Genomic DNA, 26,435 nt, shown 5'->3' on the forward strand with positions numbered 1-26,435 from the left:
TTCCTGAAGCCCACTGTCACACAGTGTTTGAGCCATGTCTCAGACATTCTCAGACATGTCTCAGACACTATGCCCCAAAATAACTTAGAAAAAATGACAAAAACTAGTGGATTTTAGCTTAGTAAATGGGGGTCAATTTCTTTCAAAAACCACTCCCAGTCTGTCTCCAGGTTGGGTGTGGTTCTGCAGCTCAGTTCCACTGAAGTGAATAGAGCCAAGTTGTAATACCCCCTCCCAACCTGGAGACAGTGGTCTTTTAAAGAAAATAGTTTTGTTGTTCGATTCTTGGATAACCCCTTTAAATGCAATGCCCTTTTTTTCAGCCATTTATGCCTCGAAAAACGCTTGTCTCATGGAGTGTTTTTTACCCTGTTCCCAAAAAATTGTTTGTTTGCTTTGTTTGCATATTTGATAATATCATATGCTGTAAAAATGTCTAGAGAAAAAAAACTGCTTAAAGAGTAGCTCCCACCATCCTATTTTTTTTTCCTGTCCCTGCCTATTGCCAATCTATCCCTAACCCCCTACCTGCTTGTGTGCTCACTACCAGGCAGACTTCCCAAGCAGGCACCACGGACTTCCGCCCATAGTTCATCTACACAGGGTGCCTCCAGCTGTTTCACCACTACAACTCCCAGCTTGCCCTGACATCTATTGGCTGTCAGGGCATGCTGGGAGTTGTAGTATTGAAACAGCTGGAGGCACCCTGTGTAGATAAACTGTTAGTTAGTTACAAGCGGCGCTGCGGTGCTAGCCCGTTCCCTCCCCCTACCCCCCCCCCCCCCCCGCTACGGCGCTAGCCCGTTCCCTCCATCACAAACCCCCCTCCCGAATACCCCGTTTCCTCATTACACTTACTGCAGAGTCCGGCAGCGGGCGTGCAGGGACAGCGGCGGCGATGTGCGGGAGGAGTGGCCTCCCAGCCAGTGGCCGGGGAGCCAATGCGCTCGCTCCCGCCTGTCTGATTGACAGGCAGGGAGCGAGTGCAGCCTAACTGAAAAAGGACTGATTGCCACTCCAAAATCAGTCCTTTTTCAGGCGTGACGTCACGCCAGGCTGCAGCCGGCCACTAGGAGGGAGACCCCTAGTGGCCGTTTTTTTAATGTAACTTAAACCATTTTAATGGGAAAAAAAGAATAATAAAAGTATATTAGAGATGTGTTGTAGTACATAAGTACTACAACATATAAAAAAATAAAGTTGGTGACAGTGCCCATTTAAATTTGCAGCAGTTTTCTTTTTTTCCCCCACTTTTTTTTTGCATAGAAAATAGCCCTTTTTAAGGTAGAAAATGGTTGAGATTTATCTAAACCTGCGCAAAGGAAAAGTTGACCAGTTGCCCATAGCAACATATTCCATCGCTTCTTTCTTTTTTTAAAAGGCCTCTGAAAAATAAAAGGAGCAATCTGATTGGTTGCAATGGGCAACTGGGCAACTTTCCCTCTGCACAAGTTTGGATAAATCTCCCCCTATGCTCACCCCAGTGTGGGCATAGGCATTGTATGTGTATGATTAACCATATCTAAGAGCAAGGCTCGATAGTGATTATGCAGAGTAATTGCACATAGGCCTATTAGGGCATATACATTGCAAATTTGCCTGTTAAAGGAGTCATCCACCATAAGGTGATTTTAGTACTTACCTGCCAGACAGTGATGGACATGCTTAGAAAGGATCTGTGCTTGTCTTGGGGCTAAATAGCTATGTTGTGAGTCCACCATAACATTGCTGCTATCTTTTTAAGAAAGGCTATTTCTTGGTGGAGTTCACTCCCTCCAACTACAATTCCCATGGTCCCTTGATTGTAAGTGTGAGGTCACTTTTCTCCCTTCCACACATCAGCCACCCCACTCATTGCAGCACAGCTGAACTCCCTACCATGCTTTGCTGTAATCAATAAACCAGTGTTTTCTAACCAGGGTGCCTCCAGCTGTTGCAAGACTACAATTCACTGCAGAATGATCTCCCTCTTACCCAGCGGATTGAAGCAGACAGGCTTTATTGAACACCTGACTAGTGATGCAATGTCTCAGGCCGCACTGCAACCTGGGAAAACCTGAGACGACACTCATTTTGTATGCTGCTAAAAATTACCATTGGGGCAAAGATCACATAAGAATTGCGAGACCAGCCATCAAACACAGGTACAGACACTTTATTATGAACTACACTAACATTACAAGCCCTGTAGCATAGTCAAATAAAAAAACAAATCCTAGAAAACCCCTTTAAGTATTTATGGGGTCACATGACATTTTACATTTACTTATGATGACGTGCACCCACAATATTATAAAAATAAAATAAAAATAATTATGTGTTAGATATAAATACCATCCCCCTACAAGTACTATCACAGGTTGAGTATTACATGCACCCTTGCGCTGCACTGTTGCATGAAATCACATGGCAACACAGCATGTGACATGTGGCTATGAATTTACCCATAAGCCTATGGCAGATGGGATTTCTCTCACAAAGTGCTGTTAAGACATCCAATTCTGCTGACACTAGATACACTCCCTGCACACGGTTAACCCTATGGGTATCATCTTTCCCCCCTGACAGATGTTCTTTAATTACCTTAATTGGTAATTCATTTAGGACAAACAATGAAATACAGTATAAGGAACTAGAAGCCTTTAAAGGGGTACTCCGCTGCTCAGCGTTTGGAACAAACTGTTCCAATTGCTGGAGCCGGCACCAGGAGCTAGTGATGTCATAGCCCCGCCCCTTCATGATGACACAACCAACCCCCTCAATGCAAGTCTATGGGAGGGGGCGTGACAGTCGTCTGTCACGCCCCCTCCCATAGACTTGCATTAAGGGGGCAGGGCGTGACGGCCTGAGGGGGCTATGACATCACGAGGGGGCTATGACAGTTTGTTCCAAACGCTGAGCAGCGGAGTACCCCTTTAAGGAGATCTCAGCTTCTTCTGCTTCATTTGCTGCATGGCACTAATATATACGTTATATATTATACATTGAATTTTAGACAGTGATTTTTAAGCAATTTCTAATAAGTACAATACCTCAATGAGTATCTTAGGGTAGGTTCATACTACGTTCGTGCCCCTGTTAGTTGTATCCATCAGCATCGTGCTGAAAACAGGCTGCCGAACGTATACTGTTAACAGGGGCAGCGGACCCCATTACTTTCTATGGCTGAACGGTGTCCTATAGTGACTCTGGGACATATGCCCTATTTTTTGGCTAACTCAAAAATGTTTCCTGATGCGCTTTTGAAATATCACATGGATACAACTAGCGGGGGCACGAATGTAGTGTGTACTCACTCTTAGCTGCTTAATGGAGTAGTTCAGTCCTGAAAAACGTATCCCCTATCCTAAGGATGGAGGATAAGTTTCAGATCGCAGGGGTCCGACCGCTGGGGCACCTCGCGATCACCCATTCGGTGTCCCAGGCAAGAGAGCGCGTGTCGACCACCGCACGAAGCAGCGGTCGACATGCCCCTTCAATACAGCGCTATGGCAGAGCCGGAGATAGCCGAAGGCAGTACTCCAGCTCTGCCATAGAGTTGGATTGAGGGGGCGTTTTAGCCGCCGCTTGGTGCGGTGGTCGACACTCCCCCTTCCCGCGTGCTGCCGGGGCCTGTACGGGAGATCGCGCGGGGTGGGGGGCTCGCAGCGGTCGAACCCCCAGCGATCTTAAACTTATCCCCTTATCCCCTAAAGGGCTCTCGGGTCATGTAAGGGGGTGGGGGGGGAGTCGTCTTGCTCTGACTCCTGACAGCAGGCTCCCTTTCTTACTCAGCAGCCCCTGCGCTCACATTACATTACAGAGTCCAAGCGTCTTTTGTTAATTTGGGCAGCAGGAGGGGGTTTTGCATGGTTCTGGTGGTACGCTACGTTTCTGACCCGGCATCTTGGGCCTTTTAGCTAAGATCAAGTGTAGTACCTTCCTGTTAGTTGGTGGTGTGGAAGACCACCAAGGCAGGATGGGTAACCACACAGAATGGTGCAGGTGTATGAGGGCCAGCTGTATGGCCAGGCAGCCCTGAAGCGACCTGTATCTTCTGGATTTTGCCCTAAGGTTCGGGTAGAGTGAAAACCGAGGTGCAAAAATGGGAGTAGCGACCCCACTTGACTGATGGCATGGAGCACACACTTTTTCTTTCACTCTTCTGAACACTCACCTCCAGCGTTCCGGCCTTCTGTTAATCTGCATAGGAATTTTTATAGATCCGGCCGGATGTCCGGGCAGTATCACACTGTGCACATCCACTTATTTATTTTATTTATTTTATATGTTTTGTCACTGTGCTCACGTTTGTGTTCTTTTTATGTGCACTTGGATTTGGTCAGGGTGCGGTAGCCCTTCTGGGTGTCCCTCCTGCTGGTCTAGGGGAGGTGTGTGTGGCCATCAGGTTCCTCACCTCCCTGCCATATCCCATGGCATTCCTGCTTCGGCAGGAATGCTGAACTGATTTTACTGGTTCCTCGGTGGCAACTTGGTTAAAGCCTAGCTGTTCGCCAGAAACACTTTTCGGTCCCTGAGTAGCTTCGGTGAAAGGGGACATCGTACCTGGAACGTTGCAGGTGCCTTTTGGGCCCAGAGACGAAGGGTTTGGTTTGGGGCCTCTCTCCTGCTGGGGAAGGACTTGCAATGGACTGCATCCTCGTGCACGGTTTTTTGAGTGAACACTTTTCACTTTTTACTTGCACTTGGGTGATTTGAGAGCACGTACCTCGGCTGTAAATTTCTTTATTAAAAAGGCATTAAAGGGGCAAGTGCACATATAGGGTGTGTGGGGTGTGTGTGTGTGTGTGGGGGGGATAAGTGTTTTATCGCAGGGGGTCCGAACGCTGGGACCTCCCCGCAATCTACTGCACGGGGCCACAGCTCTGCAGGAGGCTCTCCTGTGCAGGAGGTGTGCTGGCCGTGGCCGACACGCCTCATCCATGTAGTTCTATGGGAGAGGCAGAGTTGCAGCGTTCGTGCATCCCCACCTCTCCCATAGAGCTGTATGTGGAGGGGGCGTACCGTTGACCTCAGTGAGGTCGACGCTACGCGTATTACCCGCAGCACAATGCAGCAATGCCGGGGCCCAATTCGGGAGATCACGGAGGTCCCAGCGGTTGGACACCCCCCCCCCCTGCAATCAAACACTTATCCCCTATCCTGTGCATAGTAGATAAGTGTATTTAGGCTGCAGATGTCCTTTAAGGTATATAACGGATGTTATGCACCTCAAAATGTATGTATGTATATTCCAGAATAACTTCAAATTGGCCGGAGATATTTTGATGAAGCTTGGTACACGTTACTTATAAGTCAAAAAAACATAAATTCAATCAACTGTAACTCACCCCTTTATGTGAGGATGGAGTTTTTTGTCTTAATTACATCTCCTGATTCTGTTACTCTCAGGCTGCAGAGATTACCAGGGACTTTTAAACTTTCTGCTGACTGTCTGGCAGGTGCAGAGAATAGTTGGGGTGGGGCGCAGGATATGAGGTCGGGATGTGAGGATGGGATATGAGGTCAACATGTGATTATGGTATGTGTAGATGGGATTGAAGGTCAGGATATGAGGACGGGATATAAGGCTAGGATATGGGGACGGGATATAAGGCTAGGATATGGTGACGGGATATGGGGACGGGGTATAAGGCTAGGATATGGGGACGGGATATAAGGCTAGGATATGGGGACGGGATATGAGGACGAGATATGAAGACGAGATATAAAGACGAGATATAAAGACAGGATATAAGGACAGGATATGAGGAAGAGATATAAAGACAGGATATAAGGACAGGATATAAGGACATGATATGAGGACAGGATATAAGGTCAGGATATGAGGACGAGATATAAAGATGGGATATGAGGACAAGATATGAGATTGGGATATAAGGACAGGATATGAGGACAGGATATAAGGTCGGGATATGAGGACGAGATATAAAGATGGGATATGAGGACAAGATATGAGGTTGGGATATAAGGACAGGATATGAGGATGAGATATAAAGACAGGATATGAGGACAGGTTATGCGGATGAGATATAAAGACAGGATATAAGGACAGGATATGAGGATGAGATATAAAGACAGGATATGAGGATGAGATATAAAGACAGGATATGAGGATGAGATATAAAGACAGGATATGAGGATGAGATATAAAGACAGGATATGAGGATGAGATATAAAGACAGGATATGAGGATGAGATATAAAGACAGGATATGAGGACGGGATATAAGGACATGATATGAGGATGAGATATAAAGACAGGATATGAGGACGGGATATGCGGATGAGATATAAAGACAGGATATAAGGACAAGATATGAGGATGAGATATAAAGACAGGATATGAGGATGAGATATAAAGACAGGATATGAGGATGAGATATAAAGACAGGATATGAGGACGGGATATGAGGAACGTCATTGTTGCTTTTCCTCTCTCACAAGATTTAGGTAGGAACTTGACTAGTATAGGTGAATGTCATTTAATTTTTCATTTCTCATTCTTTATAGGGTTTGTGTAAGATTCCTGCACTATTATGCCATTGTGAGCTTTATAGTGAAATCACGTGTTTCCCCACCGGTGGTTTCTAGCATCCCATCAGACCAGACATGATGAAAGTTGTTTTACCACTGCTGCAGTCACAAAATGGGTGGGGAACACAAGTATATTGTAGTATCTATGGCAGTCAGTAAGCCTCTAGGTGGCGTCATTCACATGATTTTGCTGTATACACACACAAAAATGCACGCACTGTCTTATAGTAAGATTCTTTGTTACAGAGCTCAGCTTTGGTGCCCATAGAATCCAGAGCTCGCCTTTCCTTCCTCTGGTAAAATGGTTGCTATGGGCACCAAAGCTGACCCCCCCCTAATTGGTTACTGTGGGGAACAATCCTACGTAGATAAATCTCCCCTCTATCTAGTTACCAGCCACAATACGGCAGAAGAGTAACCTCCCACTTTACGCATGCGCGCTGACGTCACTGCCGCGCCAGAACGCTCTTTTTTTCATCGCCTCGTGGAGAGGCGCTCAGACGTCACTTCCGGTTGAGGGTCGGGGTTTTTTTTTTGTATTGTGCCTCGAGAGAGTGAGTGCGGACAGGTGAGTTCTATGTGCATGGGTGAGTGGGCGCCCTCGGAGTGAAGCGAGGGGGAAGAGGGAGCGGGTGTAGCATTCACACACCCCATAGGGCTGCCGTGTGATGGCGGGAAACTGCCGGGCGGGTGTAGTAGCAGTGTCTCTGGGGAGTGACGGGGTATAAAGCATGGAGGCTGCTCACCCGCGCTAACTACTAGATGCTGTGTTGTGGGGAAAACCGAGGAAAATGGCGCCAGTGAGGGACAGAAGGGCGAGACAGATGGCGGGATTATTCTTAGGACGGGGCTGTTGCCATAGTTACCAGGATAAAAGATTATTCCCTGCGCGAGGCAGGACGATGCTTGGTTACTATGGGCAACTCCTCTTTGTTTTGTCCCCCGTCCATTCTAGGGTGAATGTTCTCTCCCTTTAAACTAAAGTGAGTTCACAGGGACGTACCACTCTGGTGACCTGGGGGGGGGGGGGGGGGGGGGTCTTCATGTAGGAAAAATGTAATCCAGTCATTGAAAAGTCAAGACAAATCTTGCATGTCTGCATTAGTATGGTAGTATGTTTTTTTTTTTTTTTATCCTGCCTGTAAAATCATATACTCAAACTATCAGGGTTCCCTGGTGGAATTTTTTTTTTTTTTTACTCAAATCAACTGGTGCCAGGAAGTTAAACAGAATTGTATTTAGTCTATATCCTTCCAGTACTTATCAGCTGCTGTATACTCCAGAGGCAGTTGAGTTGTTCTTTTCAGTCTGACCACAGTGTTCTCTGCTGACACCTTTGTCAGGAACTGTCCAGAGTAGGAGCAAATCTCCATAGCAAACTGACACAGACAGAGGTGGCAGCAGAGAGCAGTAGGGTCAGACAGAAAAGACCTACTCAACTTCCTCTGGAGCATACAGCAGCTCATAAGTACTGGAAGGATTAAGATTTTTTTAATAGAAGTAATTTACAAATCTGTTTAATTTTCTGGAACCAGTTGATTTGAAAAAGATTGTTTTCCACCGGAGTACCCCTTTAAGGACCAAGCCCATTTTGGCCTTAAGGACCAGAGCGTTTTTTGCACATCTGACCACTGTCACTTTAAACATTAATAACTCTGGAATGCTTTGTTATCATTTTGATTCCGAGATTTTTTCGTGACATATTCTACTTAAACATAGTAGTAAATATTTTTTTGGTGAAAAATCCCCAAATTTGATGAAAAATTTTAAAATTTAGCATTTTTCTAACTTTGAAGCTCTCTGCTTGTAAGGAAAATGGATATTCCAAATTTTTTTTGGATCACATATACAATATGTTTACTTTATGATTGCATCATAAAATTGATGAGTTTTTACTTTTGGAAGACACCAGAGGGCTTCAAAGTTCAGCAGCAATTTTCTAATTTTTCACAAAATTTTCAAATTTAAAAACTGCACCCCCCAAAGTATTCAAAATGACATTTAGTAGGTGTTTTAACCCTTTAGGTGTTTCACAGGAATTGCAGCAAAGTGAAGAAGAAAATTAAAAATCTTCATTTTTTTTACACTCGCATGTTCTTGTAGACCCAATTTTTGAATTTTTGCAAGTGGTAAAAGGATAACCTTTTTCCTTGTATTTGTAGCCCAATTTCTCTCGAGTAAGCACATACCTCATATGTCTATGTAAAGTGTTCGGCGGGCGCAGTAGAGGGCTCAGAAGCGAAGGAGCGACAAGGGGATTTTGAAGAGAACACTTTTCTGAAATGGTTTTTGGGGGGGGTGTCAAAACAGCAAAAAAAAAAAAAAAAAAAACACATGGCATACCATTTTGGAAACTAGTCCCCTCGGGGAATGTAACATGGGATAAAGGGAGTTAATACCCCACAGGTGTTTCATGACTTTTGCAAATGTAAAAAAAAATTGACCTAAAATGCTTGTTTTCCCAAAAATTTTACATTTTTAACCCCTTAAGGACAATGGACGTACTCCTACGCCCCCATTTCCGAGTCCTTAAGGACCGAGGACGTAGGAGTACGTCCTGTCCTTTCCCGGCCCCCTGCCGCTAGCCGGAGGGGAGCCGGTGCCCGATGCCTGCTGAAATCGTTCAGCAGGCATCGCGGCATATCGCCCAGGGGGGTCATTATGCCCCCCCATGTCGGCGATGGCCGCAGATCGCTGGACAATTCAGTCCAGCGATCTGCGGCGATTCCTGGTCAATCGGGTCTCCAGTGACCCGGTGACCTGGAATTACTGGCTGATCAGGGCCGTCAGAGACGGCCCCGAACAGCCAGAGCCTGCAGGGGTGAGGTGGCACTGGTGCCACCTCACGATCGCCCTGATTCGTCGGCCGGACTACCGGCCGACGAATCAGGGCGCCTGCTGCGGGTGTCACTCCAGCACCCGCTCCGCCCCTCTTCCGGAGGACGTGAGCGGGTGCGGGACGTGCACCCCTGGTGCTGGGGACCCCGATCCCCGGCGTTAATGTTGGGATCGGGGCCCCAGGAGCGACGACGGCGGCGGCGGCGGGACTGACCTGCAGCGGCGATCAAGCAGCAGCAGGAGGTGAGTGACAGCCTCCTGCTGTTGCTTAGCAACAGCTCCCAGCATGCAAAAAGGGCATGCTGGGAGCTGTAGTTATGCAACAGGAGGAGGCAGACCACCACAACTCCCAGCATGCACTTATGGGCATGCTGGGACTTATGGTTTTGCAACAGCTGGAGGCACATTCTTTCTATGGAAAAGTGTACCTTCAGCTGTTGTGTAACTACAACTCCCAGCTTGCACAAACAGCTTAAGGGCATGCTGGGAGTTGTAGTGGTGCATCTGCTGGTTGCATAACTACAACTCCCAGCATGCCCGTTGGCTGTCGGTGACTGCTGAGAGTTGTAGTTTTGCAACAGCTGAAGGCACACTGAGTTAAGTAGCAAACCAGTGTGTCTCCAGCTGTTGCATAACTACAATCCCCAGCATCCCCAGCCAAAGTAGTATGCCTCCGGCTGTTGCATAACTACAACACCCAGCATGCCCTTCCGCTGTCCGTACATGCTGGGGGTTGTAGCTTTTGCAACAGCTGAAGGCACACTGGTTGCAAAACACTGAGTTTGTTGTCAAACTCGGTGTTTCACAACCTGTGTGTCTCCAGCTGTTGCAAAACTACAACTCCCAGCATGCACTGATAGACCGTACATGCTGGGAGTTGTAGTTTTGCAACAGCTGGATGTCCCCCCAAATGTGAATGTACAGGGTACACTCACATGGGCGGAGGATTACAGTAAGTATCCGGCTGCAAGTTTGAGCTGCAGCAAATTTTCTGCTGCAGCTCAAGCTGCCAGCGAGAAACTACTGTGAACCCTCCGTCCGTGCGACTGTACCCTAAAAACACTACACTAACATACAATAAAATAAAAAGTAAAAAAACACTACATATACACATACCCCTACAATAAAAATGAAAAACGTCTGGTACGCCACCGTTTCCAAAACGGAGCCTCCAGCTGTTGCAAAACTACAACTCCCAGCATGCACTGATAGACCGTACATGCTGGGAGTTGTAGTTTTGCAACAGCTGGATGTCCCCCCCCCCCCCCAATGTGAACGTACAGGGTACACTCACATGGGCGGAGGATTACAGTAAGTATCCGGCTGCAAGTTTGAGCTGAGGCAAATTTTCTGCCGCTGCTCAAACTGCCAGCGAGAAACTACTGTGAACCCCCCGCCTGTGCGACTGTACCCTAAAAACACTACACTACACTAACACACAATAAAATAAAAAGTAAAAAACACTACATATACACATACCCCTACACAGCCCCCCTCCCCAATAAAAATGAAAAACGTCTGGTACGCCACTGTTTCCAAAACGGAGCCTCCAGCTGTTGCAAAACAACTACTCCCAGTATTACCAGATAGCCACTGACTGTCCAGGCATGCTGGGACTTTTACAACAGCTGGAGGCACCCTATTTGGGAATCACTGGCGTAGAATACCCCTATGTCCACCCCTATGCAATCCCTAATTTAGGCCTCAAATGCGCATGGCGCTCTCACTTTGGAGCCCTGTCGTATTTCAAGGCAACAGTTTAGGGTCACATATGGGGTATCGCCGTACTCGGGAGAAATTGTGTTACAAATTATGGGGGGTATTTTCTGCTATTACCCTTTTTAAAAATAAAAAATTTTTGGGAAACCAACATTTTAGGTAAAAAATTTCTTTTTTTTTTTTTACATATGCAAAAGTTGTGAATCACCTGTGGGGTATTAAGGTTCACATTACCCCTTGTTACGTTCCCCGAGGGGTCTAGTTTCCAAAATGGTATGCCATGTGTTTTTTTTTTGCTGTCCTGGCACCATAGGGGCTTCCTAAATGCGGCATGCCCCCAGAGCAAAATTTGCTTTCAAAAAGCCAAATGTGACTCCTTCTCTTCTGAGACCTGTAGTGCGCCAGCAGAGCACTTCTCACCCCCATATGGGGTGTTTTCTGAATCGGGAGAAATTGGGCTTCAAATTTTGGGGGGTATTTTCTGCTATTACCCTTTTTAAAAATGTAAAAATTTTGGGAAACCAAGCATTTTAGGTAAAATTTTTTTTTTTTTTTTTAACATATGCAAAAGTCATGAAACACCTGTAGGGTATTAAGGTTCACTTTACCCCTTTTTACGTTCCCCGAGGGGTCTGGTTTCCAAAATGGTATGCCATGTGTTTTTTTTTGCGGTTCTGGCACCATAGGGGCTTCCTAAATGCGGCATGCCCCCAGAGCAAAATTTGCTTTCAAAAAGCCAAATGTGACTCCTTCTCTTCTGAGACCTGTAGTGCGCCAGCAGAGCACTTTTTACCCCCATATGGGGTGTTTTCTGAATCGGGAGAAATTGGGCTTCAAATTTTGGGGGGTATTTTCTGCTATTATCCTTTTTAAAAATGTAACATTTTTGGGAAACCAAGCATTTTAGGTAAAACATTTTTTTTTTTTTTTACATATGCAAAAGTCGTGAATCACCTGTGGGGTATTCACTTTACCCCTTGTTACGTTCCCTGAGGGGTCTAGTTTCCAAAATGGTATGCCGTGTGTGTTTTTTTGCTGTCCTGGCACCATAGGGGCTTCCTAAATGCGGCATGCCCCCCAAAAACCATTTGACGCTCCTTCCCTTCTGAGCCCTCTACTGCGCCCGCCGAACAATTAACATAGACATATGAGGTATGTGCTTACTCGAGAGAAATTGGGTTTCAAATACAAGTAAAAATTTTCTCCTTTTTACCCCTTGCAAAAATTCAAAAATTGGGTCTACAAGAACATGCGAGTGTAAAAAATGAAGATTGTGAATTTTCTCCTTCACTTTTCTGCTATTCCTGTGAAACACCTAAAGGGTTAATACACTTATTGAATGTCATTTTGAATACTTTGGGGGTGTAGTTTTATAATGGGGTCATTTATGGGGTATTTCTAATATGAAGACCCTTCAAATCCACTTCAAACCTGAACTGGTCCATGAAAAATAGCGAGTTTGAAAATTTTGTGAAAAATTTCCAAATTGCTGCTGAACTTTGAAGCCCTCTGGTGTCTTCCAAAAGTAAAAACTCATAAATTTTATGATGCAAACATAAAGTAGACATATTGTATATGTGAACCCAAAAATGTTTTATTTTGAATATCCATTTTCCTTACAAGCAGAGAGCTTCAAAGTTAGAAAAATTCATTTTTTTCATCAAATTTTGGGATTTTTCACCAAGAAAGGATGCAAGTTACCATAAAATTTTACCACTAAGTTAAAGTAGAATATGTCACGAAAAAACAATCTCGGAATCAGAATGATAACTAAAAGCATTCCAGAGTTATTAATGTTTAAAGTGACAGTGGTCAGAATTGCAAAAAACGCTCCGGTCCTTAAGGTATTAAATGGCCTGGTCCTTAAGGGGTTAAAAAGGGTAATAGCAGAAAATCCCCCCCAAAATTTGAAGCCCAATTTCTCCCGATTCAGAAAACACTCCATGTGGGGGTGGAAAGTGCTCTGCTGGCGCACTACAGGTCTCAGAAGAGGAGTACCGTATATACCGGCGTATAAGATGACTTTTTAACCCCTAATTTTCTTCTGAACAGTCGGGTGTTGTCTTATACGCCGGGTATTGAGGTCCGGGATAGGAAAACTTCTGATTATCTGCCCAGGCCGCCTCCCGTGTGTGGCTGCAGGCGGGGGCCAGCCAGAGCAAGTAAAAACTAATACTGTATACTAAAAACCAGGGTGCCTCCAGCTGTTGTGAAACTACAACTCCCAGCATGGCAAAGGCTGTCCGGGCATGCTGGGAGTTGTAGTTTTACAACAGCTGAAGGCCCCCTGGTTTTTAGTATACAGTATTAGTTTTTAGCTGCTCTGGCCGGCCCCTGTCTGCAGCCACACACGGGAGCCGGCCCGGGTAGATAATCATAGGTATTCCTATCCCAGTGACATCCCTGTGTCCCGAAAAACCTTTTCGGGACATAAGGATGTCCGCCGGTCACTTACCATTCCCCGATGTCCTCCTGCGGTCCGGTCCTCCGTCTATGGTTGTACACACGGGACGTCAGTGACGTCACGTGCCTACAACCATAGAGGCAGAGGACCGCAGGAGGACGTGCGCCGACCGGTGCCTGGTGAGTGACCGGCCGTGCTATCTTAAGTGATCGGATCACCGCTCCCCGGTCCCGGAACCTACTGCTATAGGCCATAGCAGTAGATGGTGACCCGGGCCGGAGGAGCGGTGATCGGAACACACTGGGGGCAGTACAGACATACAGCCTTTAGCCATACACTGTATATGGCTGGAAGCTTTGTCTGTTGGTGGAGCTGCCAATCTAATGTGGGGGTAGCTACCTACTATTGTTGGGGAACTGCTGGCTACCTAATGTGGGGGGAATATAAGGTACCGTACATCACGGTAGGAGGGGTAGTCTTATATGGCTGGTATATCCCAAACTCTCTATTTTAACTGTAAAAGTTGGGGGTCATCTTATACGCCGGCATATACGGTAGTCACATTTGGCTTTTTGGAAGCAAATTTTGCTCTGGGGGCGTGCAGCATTTAGGAAGCCCCTATGGTACCAGACAGCAAAAAAAAACCACATGGCATACTATTTTGGAAACTAGACCCCTCGGGGAACGTAACAAGGGGTTAAATGAACATTTATACCCCACAGGCATTTCACGACTTTTGCATATGTAAAAGAATTTTTTTTTTTTACCTAAAATGCTTGTTTTCCCAAAAATTTTACATTTTTAAAAAGGGTAAAAGCAGAAAATACCCCCCAAAATTTGAAGCCCAATTTCTCCCGAGTACGGCGATACCCCATATGTGACCCTAAACTGTTGCCTTGAAATACGACAGGGCTCCAAAGTCAGAGCGCCATGCGCATTTGAGGCCTAAATTAGGGACTTGCATAGGGGTATTCTACGCCAGTGATTCCCAAACAGGGTGCCTCCAGCTGTTGTAAAACTCCCAGCATGCCTGGACAGTCAGTGGCTCTGGTAATACTGGGAGTAATTGTTTTGCAACAGCTGCAGGCTCCATTTTGAAAACAGTGGCGTACCAGACGTTTTTCATTTTTATTGGGGAGGTGAGGGGGGCTGTGTAGGGGTATGTGTATATGTAGTGTTTTTTACTTTTTATTTTGTGTTAGTGTAGTGTTTTTAGGGTACAGTCGCAAGGGTGGGGGTTCACAGTAGTTTCTCGCTGGCAGTTTGAGCTGCGGCAGAAAATTTGCCGCAGCTCAAACTTGCAGCCGGATACTTAGTGTAAACTAGGGATCGACCGATTATCGGTGTGGCAGATATTATCGGCCGATAATCACGATTTTGGGCATTATCGGTATCGATAATGAATCCACGACCGCCCGACTCGCCGCACCGCGAACGGCCACCCCGACCCGCCGCAGCGCGTCGCACCCCCCACCGTAGTGCTGGGCGGTATACCGGTATGAACCGGATACCGTTTTTTTTTTTTTCCCTCCCACGGTATGGATTTTTGCCCATACCGCTATACCGGTCGGGCCCCTCCCCCACCCTCCGAGTCAATAAAAAAAAATTAAACTTACCCGTAATAGGGGTGGTCCGGGCCATCCATCGTTCCAGTAGTGTCCGGGGGTCCTCTTCTCCACTCCGGGCAGGCTCCAGCCTAGTACGCTGCATAGACGCCGTGACGTCAGGTGCGTCGCTGCGCACTGGCGTCACTGCGCAGCGGCGTCTATGCTGCGTTACTAGGCCGGAGCCTGCCCGGAGTGGAGAAGATGACCCCCGGAGAAGGACAGCCCGGACCGGTTCACCCTCCACCCAGTATGCCGCCGGACACTACAGGAAGGATGGATGGCCCGGACCACCCTGACAGGTAGGGGGAGAGAAGCGGGTGGCGGCGGCGGCCTATTGCACCGCAAAAGCCACTGCAGTGCATTGATTTAAAGAGCCCGCTTTAAATCAATGATCTGCGGGGGGATAAATAGCCGATAACTTATACCAGAATATCAGTATAAGTTATCGGCCCTAACCTCCAGCGATTATCGGTATCGGCCGTGTAAAACCGATATCGGTCGATCCCTACTGTAAACCTCCGCCCATGTGAGTGTACCCTGTACATTCACATTGGGGGGGAACATCCAGCTGTTGCAAAACTACAACTCCCAGCATGCGCTGACAGACTGTACATGCTGAGTTTTAGTTTTGCAACAGCTGTAGGCACACTGGTTATGTATCACTGAGTTTGTGACATAACTCGGTGTTTCACAACCAGTGTGCCTCCAGCTGTTGCAAAACTACAACTCCCAGCATGTCCGGTGCATGCTGGGAGTTGTAGTTTGCAACAGCTGGAGGCACACCGGTCGTGAAACACTGAGGTAAAAAAAACTGAGTTTCACAACCAGTGTCCCTACAGCTGTTGTAAAACTACAACTCTTAGCAGTCACCGACAGCCAACGGGCATGCTGGGAGTTGTAGTTATGCAACCAGCAGATGCACCACTACAACTCCCAGCATGCACTTTAGCTGTTTGTGCAAGCTGGGAGTTCTAGTTATAAAACAGCTGAAGGTACACTTTTCCATAGAAAAAATGTGCATCCAGCTGTTGCAAAACTAGAAGTCCCAGCATGCCCATAAGGGAATGCTGGGAGTTGTGGTGGTCTGCCTCCTGCTGTTGCATAACTACAGCTCCCAGCATGTCCTTTTTGCATGCTGGGAGCTGTTGCTAAGCAACAGCAGGAGGCTGTCACTCAGCTCCAACTGCTGCTCCCCAGGTCAGTCCCTCGCCGCCGCTCCTGGGGCCCTGATCCCAACAGGGATGCCGGGGATCGGGGTCCCCAGCTCCCGGGGTCGTCTTCCCGCTCACGTCCTCCGGAAGAGGGACGGAGCGGGTTGCGGGATTGACACCCGCAGCAGGTGCCCTGATTGGTCGGCCGGTAAACCGGCCAACGAATCAGGGCGATCGTGAGGTGGCACCAGTGCCACCTCACCCCTGCTGGCTTTGGCTGTTCTGACGGCCCCGAACAGCCTGTAATTCCGGGTCACTGGAGACTCGATTGACCCGGAATCCGCCGCAGATCGCTGGGCTGAATTGTCCAGCGATCTGCGGCCATCGCCGACATGGGGGGGCATAATGTCCCCCCTGGGCGATATGCCGCGATGCCTGCTGAACGACTTCAGCAGGCATCTGGCTCCTGTCCCCAACCGGCTAGCGGTGGGGACCGGATTTCCCACAGGCGTATGGATACGCCCTCGGTCCTTAAGGGCTCGGAATGCAGGGCGCCCTGTGTCCTGAAGAGGTTAAAGGAAAACTGTCATGTTTTCTCCCGCACTATCCACAGGTACCGATGGATAGTGCGGGAGACACTGGACATTTTGAGTCCTACCTTGCCCGGGTGCGCCGCGCCGCGCCATTCGCCCGTTATAGCAGTTTTTCTGTATATTTAAATTAGCTGCTAACTGGCATGGGCGGGGTTACTGACTTCATCTGGCACTGTCGTAACCACCGGCCGGCAGCTCCGCCGGCTAATGAATATTCATATAATGTCTTACACTCTCCTTCTCATCCTGGCCGATACTGCGCATGTGCGGTATTTACTACTATACCCGGAAGCGGTCTTCAGTGCTGCTTCATTATATTGCTAATAGATGGTACAACCTGTGCATGACTACAACCTTACTCCAGCGCTACTCCGGACTAAGACCGCTTCCGGGTATAGTAGGAAATCCTGCACATGCGCAGTATCGGCCAGGATGAGGAGAGTGTAAGACATTATATGAATATTCATTAGCCGGGCGGTGCTGCGGGCCGGGCGGCGGTTACGTCACAGTGCCAGATGAAGTCAGTAACCCCGCCTGTGCCAGTTAGCAACTAATTTAAATATACAGAAAAACTGCTATAACGGGCGAACGGCGCAGCGCATCCAGGCAAGGTAGGACTCAAAATGTTTAGCGACTTCAATGAATAATTCTTCAATGAATAATTCTGAATCGCCCAAAAAGTGATGTCTCCACTTTCTGTGCTGCTCTTAAACTTCCTGTGAAAAACAAATGTTTTAAAATGAACTGGTGCCAGAAAGTTCTACACATATTACATCTATTTGAAAGGGGTACTCTGCCCCTAGACATCTTATCCCCTATCCAAAAGATAGATGTCTGATTGCTGCGATCTCCCTGCTGCACACGGCGTTCGTTTAGTCGGGTGTGGCACCGGAGGCTCGTGATGTCATGGCCACGTCCCCTCAATGCAAGCATATGGGCGAGGTAGTGATGGCTACCGTGACTTCATGAGCCTCCGCCCCGCATCACCAGTCATCCGGCACGGAACGAAGTTTGCTCCGTGCACCGGATGACTGGGGTGCCGGGGTGCGGCACCTTTGGGTAGGGGATAAGATGTCTAGGGGCCGAGTACCCCTTTAAACCTTCCAGTACTTATTAGCTGCTGTATGCACAAGAGGACGTTGTGTAGTTCTTTCCAGTCTGACCACAGTGCTCTCTGCTGACACCTCTGTCCGTGTCAGAAACTGTCCAGGGCAGGAGAGGTTTGCTATGGGAATTTGCTCCAACTCTGGACAGTTCCTGATGATGATGATGATCAATCGGTCTCTTCGTATATGGAGATCCCTATTAATTGGGGATGTGGAGAAGCCTCTAGGGTTTAAGAGCCAGACTAATTGAGTGAGGCAGTGATTTGGGCCTAAATCTGGCAACAGGTCCGCTTTAGATTTGACTTCCTTTATGTGATCCAGGGACATATGCAAAGAATAGCAGCAGCAGCATTGCATGTCATGGATTCCAGAGGGGAATCATGTTACCTGCCAACGCTGTTCTGCTCCCCCCAATTATCAGCCCAGCAGGGTACTACTCACATGTGTCACCCGCAAGCACTGCCCTCCCCCTCTTTGTTGGGGGGCCGCCGGCGCTGGAACTCTATACTGTACGCAAGTGGTCTCCAACCTGCGGACCTCCAGATGTTGCAAAACTACAACTCCCAGCATGCCCGGACAGAGTTGTAGATTTGCAACAGCTGGAGGTCCCCAGTTTTGACACCACTGCTGTATGCTGTATCCCTATGCCCGGGCTGCAAAAGATAAAGAAAATAAACTTTAACTTACCTACGTCAGCCTCACGCTGTTCCTGGGGATGGGAACGTCGGACAGCCGTCAGCCTATCACCGGCCGGAGCGATGTCCCGCCCCGGCCAGTGATAGGCTGAGCCCACTGTCATGTAAGGAGCTCTGGCCGGCTTCTTACATGACAGTGCGTTTAACCTATCACAGGCCGGGGCGGGACATCGCTCCTGCCGGTGATAGGCTGACGGCTGTCCGACGTTACCGTCCCCAGCGTAAGGCCGACGTAGGTAAGTTAAAGTTGATTTTCTTTATCTTTTGCAGCCCGGGCCTAGGGATACAGAGTACGCCAGTGGTCTCCAACCTGCGGACCTCCAGCTGTTGCAAAGCTAAAACTCCAAGCATGCCCGGACAGCCAACGGCTGTCCAGGCTTGCTGGGAGTTGTAGTTTTGCAACAACTGGAGGTCCGCAGGTTGGAGACCACTGGCGTACAGTATAGAGTCCCAGCGCCGGCGGCCCCCAACAAAGAGGAGGAGGGCAGTGCTTGCGGGTGACACATGTGAGTAGTTCCCCGCCGGGCTGATAATTAATTGGGGGGGGAGCAGGACAGCGCTGGCGGGTCACATGATCTGGGGGGGGGGGGGGGGGGGTGATGTTCAAATAAATACAGTTATATGCCATCGAACTGCCATAAGTTACAAAAAATACCGTAATACACATATTTGGTCATACCGCCCAGCTCTAGCCATGCTTTTCATATTCTTCATAATTTAAAAAGCTGTATAACGTTTACAGAATGGAGAGGATGGCTCCAGGGCTTGTGGTTACTGAGGCTTTATTATTAGTCAGCATGACTGTCCTGGGACACAGTCTGTGACTTTCATTTATACATGTCAATCAATGTGATCTAAGTTAAATTTTTTTCCAAATGTATTCTGTTTGTTTTATCAATTTTTTTAATTTTTTTTATTTTTTTTTAAGGATGCCGAAGTCAAAGGAACTCGTTTCTTCAAGCTCATCTGGAAGTGATTCAGATAGTGAGGTTGATCAAAAGGTGAGCATGGGACTGAAAGCTGTGATCCTTTCACATCATTAATCTCCAATCTGTGACTTTCCAGCTATTGGAAACTTCTACCCCTAGCATGTCTTAACAGCTGAAGGCTGTCTGAGAATGCTGGGAGTTGTAGTTTGCAACAGTTTGTGGATCACTGCCTCCATTTGCACTGATGGCCAATAATGCTTTACAATACTATTAGGCCATACTTTCAACAGATCTGGGGACATCTGACTGCCATAGAAATCCATTAGAACTTGGTGAACGTCTTGCATGGCAGCACTGGGCTAACAGTGAGCCTTGGTTCATAGTAATCATGCATCTAAGGATCAATATAGGAAAGATAGTTTATGATAGTACACCCGATCTTCAGAGCTCTATTCAACTCCTACTATTCACTTCAATATACACAATGTGGGTGTCAGTGTCAAGGATGGTTGCGGAAGAAGCCTAAAAAATGTGCGTGACTGCTGCTGTATAATGCGGAGTGTCGACATAAAGAAATATACACCAGACAAAAATGTTGGTATAAAGCTATTTCTCAGTAAGAAAACTCAGTTCCCAAGTGTTATCCGAGAGTTCTTGTTTGTTTTACGGAAGAACTTTAGTTATTACATTTGACAAAAGAGGGAGGTTAGTTATGATGTCAAAATCATCATGTTATATTTTGATTGGTTAGTTGAGCTTTATCTCTGTGTATATTAGCATATTTAGGCATTTCTTTCTTTCTTGGCCAAAGTTCACTTATGCGGCTCTTTTCACTCTGAGACTGGAAAAACTCAGATCTTTCTCCTTCCATACAATCTGTATCTGCTTCAAATGTTTTGTCTTGTGATCCCTCATCTTGGGCCTCCTTGCGTCATTCCAAGGTCTCAATCTTAGTTGCAAGCAAAGAGCAAGCTGGATATAGGTTAATAGTAGTTAACAAATGTATTTTTCCGGTATTAGAAATGGCGCATATATATATATATATATATATATATATATATATATATATATATATATATATATATATATATATATATATATATATATATATATTATATAAGGATTAAAATATATCTGCAAGGTAGAGCAGCACTTCCGAAAGGCGTCAAAGTAATATGGGTGCAAGCAGGCCCAATTGCAGCTCTGGTCAATGGTGGCAGTAATCGACACAAGTAGAAAGTGTCCCACAGCACTCCACTATATGGTGAAAAGCAGTGTAGTTTATTTCCTCATATGTGGCAAGCAACGTTTCTACTGTCTGCACAGTCTTTATCGATATAGATATATATATAAATAAATAAAAAAAAGTTCGGCAGTCAGAATAATTTTAATCAACTTGTCGTCAGTACTGGCCTGTAGGCTAACACTTTAAGCAATAAACAGGAAAAATTCCCTTTTGGGCCATGACTAAGGAGGCACTGCCTCTGAAACTTGCCAGGACTATGATGTGACCCCAAGTGTAACATCTCCTGCTTTTCACACTTGTGTATTTCTCATTTAAAGAATCAAAATAATTTGTAAATAAAGAATTATGACGAAAGAATAAAACAAGTTGAAATGTTGTACAAGAATCTTAAGTCATGGACCCAAAAGAGCGTTTATTCTGTTTGCTGCTAAAAGCATTTGCCTACAGACAAGTTCTAACACCCATATCGTGTATATTGAATCCACTCACTGTATTTGTTGCAAAACTGTATGTCTATTGGGACTCTTAGGGCTCATGCGCACTGAGGAAATTCAGCAAGGAATTTTGTGGAATCAGTGCTGCCAGGAATCTGCTCATTTCATGCAGAATTTTCAGAACTTCCACAGTGTGCACTGAGCAACAAAACCCCATTGACATAAATGAGATTCTTCACAGTAAAAGCCCAGGTAGGTCAAACCCATGTCCTCAAATAGGTTAGGCGGATGTAAGTGGCCTTGGAGGATGAGTCTGTGATAGCAGACATGGGCTGGACTTGCCTGGGGATTTGCTGTGCTGGGGAGGCCCCCTGGGTTTTTGCGCCTCATTTGCATATCAACAAAAAGCCTTATATATTAAAGCTGGAAAGGGCTATTGAGATTACAAATGCTATGCCTGAAATCTAGATGACTAGCCCTATCTAGCCATGGGTTTATTTACACCCCTGTTTTCCTGCTGACAGGTCAGATTTAAAGGGATTGTCCAGGATTAGAAAAAATGCTCTCCTGTCCACAGGTTGAGTGTAGTACTGCAACTCTGTCTCATTCACCTCAATGGAGCTGCACTGCAATATCACACACAACCTGTGGACAGGAATAGCAAGAAGCAGCTCTTTCCTAATCCTGGATAAAGCTTTACCTAATCTGCAGGGCATTTTAAGTATCTAAATGTTGCATTTAGTTTTCCTTATCAAAGCGTTAATGCATTTACAATACAGCATATTAAGCTTAAACCTCTGGGAACCCCCCTCCCCCTGAATCTCCCTGCCACATGAAGCGCAGGTCCGGAGTGCCAGAGATACATTGTAGCTTTACTAAAGAGTAACCAAAGCAAATCCCACATGGATGTTTTGCAGCCTGTTTTTCATCCTTGCATGCTTTTTATGCTGTGCACATGGGTCATGTACTTGTGGCTCTGTATTATAGAGCCTTAGAGTCTGTGTGGTGTCTCTGTGCAGCACTGGATTTTCATTGAAGTAAGTTTTGATTTGTTTTAAGGCAAAAAGAAAAAAGCAGCCCCCACCTGAGAAAGAAAAGCCAGCAAAGAAGCAGAAGTCGGGAGAAAGCTCCAAAGGAGCTGCCTCAGCTAAACAAAGCAGCAGCAGCAACCAGGAGGATAACATGTTCCAGGTATGGGCGGTTTGTATAACGTACACTAGGAATTGAATAGAGGCTGAGGACGATGTTAGAAAACCTAGTTTTGATACATGTACTCTAAAGCTTGCTATACATCTTTAAAGGGGTACTCCACTGCCCAGCATTCGGAAGTAAATGTTCTGAACGCTTTTTTCAAGCTGCATGGGTCGGCCATGCCCCTCGTGACATCACACCTCACGCCCCCCCCCTCAATGCAAGTCTATGGGAGGGGGCGTGATGGCCGTCACGCCCCCTCCCATAGATTTGCTTTGAGGGGGCATGGCCATAATGTCACGAGGGGCATGGCCACCCACTCGCGGCTCGAAAAAAGCGTTCGTAAGATTTCCGAACGTTGGCCAGTGGAGTACCCCTTTAAGTGTTGGTCGAACATGCACTTTGCTGATATTCTGTCAAGCATTGTTGGACAACTCTAGCAGAGGCTTCTCCCATGATAATTGACATCTACTGCCCAATCCTTTATTTTTATTTTTTTTCCTCCACTAGAATCTGCTGTTGGGGGTGTGGGGCAGCACCCCCAATACATATCAGATGGTGAGCGGGTTCACAAAACATTTTGTGGGCGATTTATCAGAACCTGTCCAGAGGAAAAGTTGCTGAGTTGCCCATAGCAACCAATCAGATCGCTTCTTTCATTTTCCAGAGGCCTTTTCAAAAATGAAAAGCGATCTGATTGGTTGCTATGGGCAACTCAGCAACTTTTCCTCTGGACAGGTTTTGATAAATCTCCCCTTGTGTATGGCCAGCTTGAGAAATTTTGGGAAACTTTCCCACATTATGACAATGCTATTTCTTACTAGACTTTGTAAGAACTAGATGCAATCTCAATTAATTAATTTGTGTTTTCTCCAGATTGGAAAAATGCGGTATGTTAGTGTTCGTGACTTCAAAGGAAAAGTACTCATTGATATTAGAGAATATTTTATGGACAACCAAGGAGAAATGAAGCCAGGAAGGAAAGGTAAAATCGAATATCTGTTATATCAATGCAGGTTTTGCTTGAATTAGAGTGGTATATTACGATCATCACCTCTGTGTTTCGTTGTTTGAGGTGGGGGATGGGTATAAACAATTTAAGACTTCTGACCTGGTAGGATTTTATTTTCCATAAGGAAACCGTCAATTTACTCAATGTTTACAAATCTCACTGATTCAGTAGACAAATATACCGTATTTATCGGCGTATAACACGCACTTTTTAGGCAAAAATTTTTAGCCTAAAGTCTGTGTGCGTGTTATACGCCGATACACCCCCAGGAAAGGCAGGGGGAGAGAGGCCGTCGCTGCCCGCTTCTCTCCCCCTGCCTTTCCTGGGGTCTAGAGCGCTGCTGTCGGCCCTTTTCACCCCCTGGTTATCGGCGCCGATGCCTGTTCTGTCCCCCTGACTATCGGTGCCGGCGCCGATAGCCAGGGAGAGAGAAGCGACGCCGACAGCCAGGGGAGAGAAGGGGCAGCGGCACCCATTGCCGGCGCCGCTGCCCCGTTGCCTCCCCCCATCCCCGGTGGCATAATTACCTGAGTCGGGTCCACGCTGCTCCAGGCCTCCGTCGTGCGTCCCCGGCGTCATTGCTATGCGCTGAACGGCGCGGCGCATGACGTCAGAGCGCCGCGCCGTGCATAGCAACGACGCTGGGGACGCACGACGGAGGCCTGGAGCAGCGCGGACCCGACTCAGGTAATTATGCCACCGGGGATGGGGGGAGGCAACGGGGCAGCGGCGCCGGCAATGGATGCCGCTGCCCCTTCTCTCCCCCTGGCTGTCGGCGCCGCTTCTCTCTCCCTGGCTATCGGCGCCGGCACCCATAGTCAGGGGGACAGAACGGGCAGCGGCGCCGATAACCAGGGGGTGAAAAGGGCCGACAGCAGCGCTCTAGACCCCAGGAAAGGCAGGGGGAGAGAAGCGGGCAGCGACGGCCTCTCTCCCCCTGCCTTTCCTGGGGATATATCGGGGTATACACGCGCACACACGCACCCTCATTTTTCCATGGATATTTGGGTAAAAAACTTTTTTTACCCAAATATCCTTGGTAAAATGAGGGTGCGTGTTATAGGCCGGTGCGTGGTATACCCCGATAAATACGGTAATATTTGAGGAGCAACCCCATTAGAAATGTTGACCTGGCTTTATAACTTTTTAACAGGGGTACTCCGGCATTTGACAACTTCTGTTACCCAAAGAAAGGGGATAAGTGATTGTGGGGGTCGGACCATTGGGACACATCTGCCCCCTTACAGATTTGTAAATTACTTCTATTAAAAAATCTTAATCCTTCCAGTACTTTTTAGGGGCTGTATACTACAGAGGAAATGCTTTACTTTTTAGATTTCTCTGATGTCATGACCACAATGCTCTCTGCTGTCCATTTTAGGAACTGTCCAGAGCAGCATATGTTTTCTATGGGGATTTTCTCCTGCTCTGGACAGTTCCTAAAATGGACAGCAGAGAGCACTGTGGTCATGACATCAGAAAAATCTAAAAAGTAAAGCATTTCCTCTGTAGTATACAGCCCCTAAAATGTACTGGAAGGATTAAGATTTTTTTATAGAAGTAACTTACAAAACTTTCTGGCACCAGTTGATTTAAATTTTTTTTTTTCCACGGGAGACCCCTTTAATGTCAATGGGATTGCTGGGGATACAAAAGCAATGTACTTTCCTGCGACCACTGGGAGCCCCTGATAACAGACACTTGTTGACAAATGCCGGAGTACCACTTCATTTAACATTCATCATAAAACAGTCACTAAATCATCCTGGATCTGCTCTGTTTTTCAGGTATCTCTTTAAACCCTGAGCAGTGGAACCAGCTGAAGGAACAGATGTCTGACATTGATGATGCAATAAGAAAACTGTAACCCTCCATCCATTGGCAGAGAAACCTCCATGTTTTAGTTTTAAGCACTCTTTTTACATTTGCAACTTTTGTTTTTCTACTTTATTTGACAAATGACCGTTCTTTTGAATTGCAGAATGATTTGTACGCATTTTTATGTGCATTAAAACAAGGCAGATTTGAAATACAGTTTGAGCCTCAATTTACAACTGGAGAGGAAAAGAAATCCCCCCCCCTCTTAGCCTTGACACTGCTTATCCTATGACCAATGTGTGTGTTCCTGTTTTCTGCATAGCTGTGAGCGGAATTGTATATCTAGTTATTTATATGCATTCCTGTAGGGAGTCTCATTACTGTTAGATTAGAATGGAGCAAAAGTTCTCGGTATAGGCCAGAAAGTTACGATCATATCCCTTTAAGTAATGTCCTTATGAATTGTGTGAGAATTTTTTTTTCTTTATAAATTGTTGTGTATTATCTTGACACTTCAATAAAGGACAGTACCATTACAATTAACGTAGATGGGGTACTTGTTAAAACTGTGACTTCTGACTTCTTAAAGCTGGCCATAGCCATGAGGTGGGTGCCAATTAACCTCTTAAAGGGATTTTTCATGTTTACACATTCGTTTTTTGTTTTTTCCCCTCCTTACCTTCTAATAGATATCTTTATTTTTTATTTTTCCACCCACAGACCCATATAAGGGCTTGTATTTTGCACCACCAATTGTAGTATTGTTATTTTAATTAGTTAAAAGAATATATTTTGTAATTTTTAAGGGATTCCGTTTCTACGCAATACACTTTGGTACTCAATTTATAAAGGTTTCATTTTACTACTTAAAAAAAAAATAACTTTGTATGAAATTGATCCCTATAACTTTTAATTCCATATACAGAGATGTTTGAGGGTTCATTTTTTTTTTTTGCGCTGTGATCTGTATTTTACTATTTTACCTAAATGCTCATGACAGCACCCCACAGGACAGGAAACTTGGGAACATAAAAAGGGACACGTACCTCCACACCTCAGTTCAGGTTTCTTGTCCTCCGGTAGGAGGCCTGGGAGCTGTCTCCATACCTCTCAAAGTCCTCCGTTAGTGGGGCTCCCTGTCCGGTAGAAGTCTCGT

The 26,435-nt window shown here is 46.4% G+C and overlaps 2 protein-coding genes across 3 annotated transcripts in view; one reads left to right on the plus strand and one right to left on the minus strand.

Annotated features, from left to right (window-relative positions):
- The window catches only part of ZFR (zinc finger RNA binding protein), an 84,265-nt gene extending 78,275 nt beyond the window's left edge, over positions 1-5,990 (minus strand). The window contains exon 1 of the mRNA XM_056545202.1: positions 5,331-5,990. The gene's annotated coding sequence lies outside the window, so the exon portion shown is untranslated. The remainder of the gene's footprint in view (positions 1-5,330) is intronic.
- SUB1 (SUB1 regulator of transcription) overlaps positions 1-25,818 on the plus strand; it is a 34,511-nt gene extending 8,693 nt beyond the window's left edge. The window contains exons 1-4 of one of the 2 annotated variants that reach the window (XM_056545259.1): positions 19,578-19,650; positions 22,318-22,449; positions 23,326-23,434; positions 25,249-25,818. In XM_056545259.1, coding sequence (XP_056401234.1) covers positions 19,579-19,650; positions 22,318-22,449; positions 23,326-23,434; positions 25,249-25,328 — 393 coding nt within the window. In that variant the 5' untranslated portion in view covers position 19,578 and the 3' untranslated portion in view covers positions 25,329-25,818. Of the gene's footprint in view, positions 1-19,577; positions 19,651-22,317; positions 22,484-23,325; positions 23,435-25,248 lie in introns of those variants that run through there. The other variant, XM_056545250.1, reaches the window with a different exon arrangement.
- Positions 25,819-26,435: the final 617 nt, after the last annotated feature.

Source organism: Hyla sarda, chromosome 1 (genome assembly GCF_029499605.1).
Source record: "Hyla sarda isolate aHylSar1 chromosome 1, aHylSar1.hap1, whole genome shotgun sequence".
NCBI lineage: Eukaryota > Metazoa > Chordata > Amphibia > Anura > Hylidae > Hyla > Hyla sarda.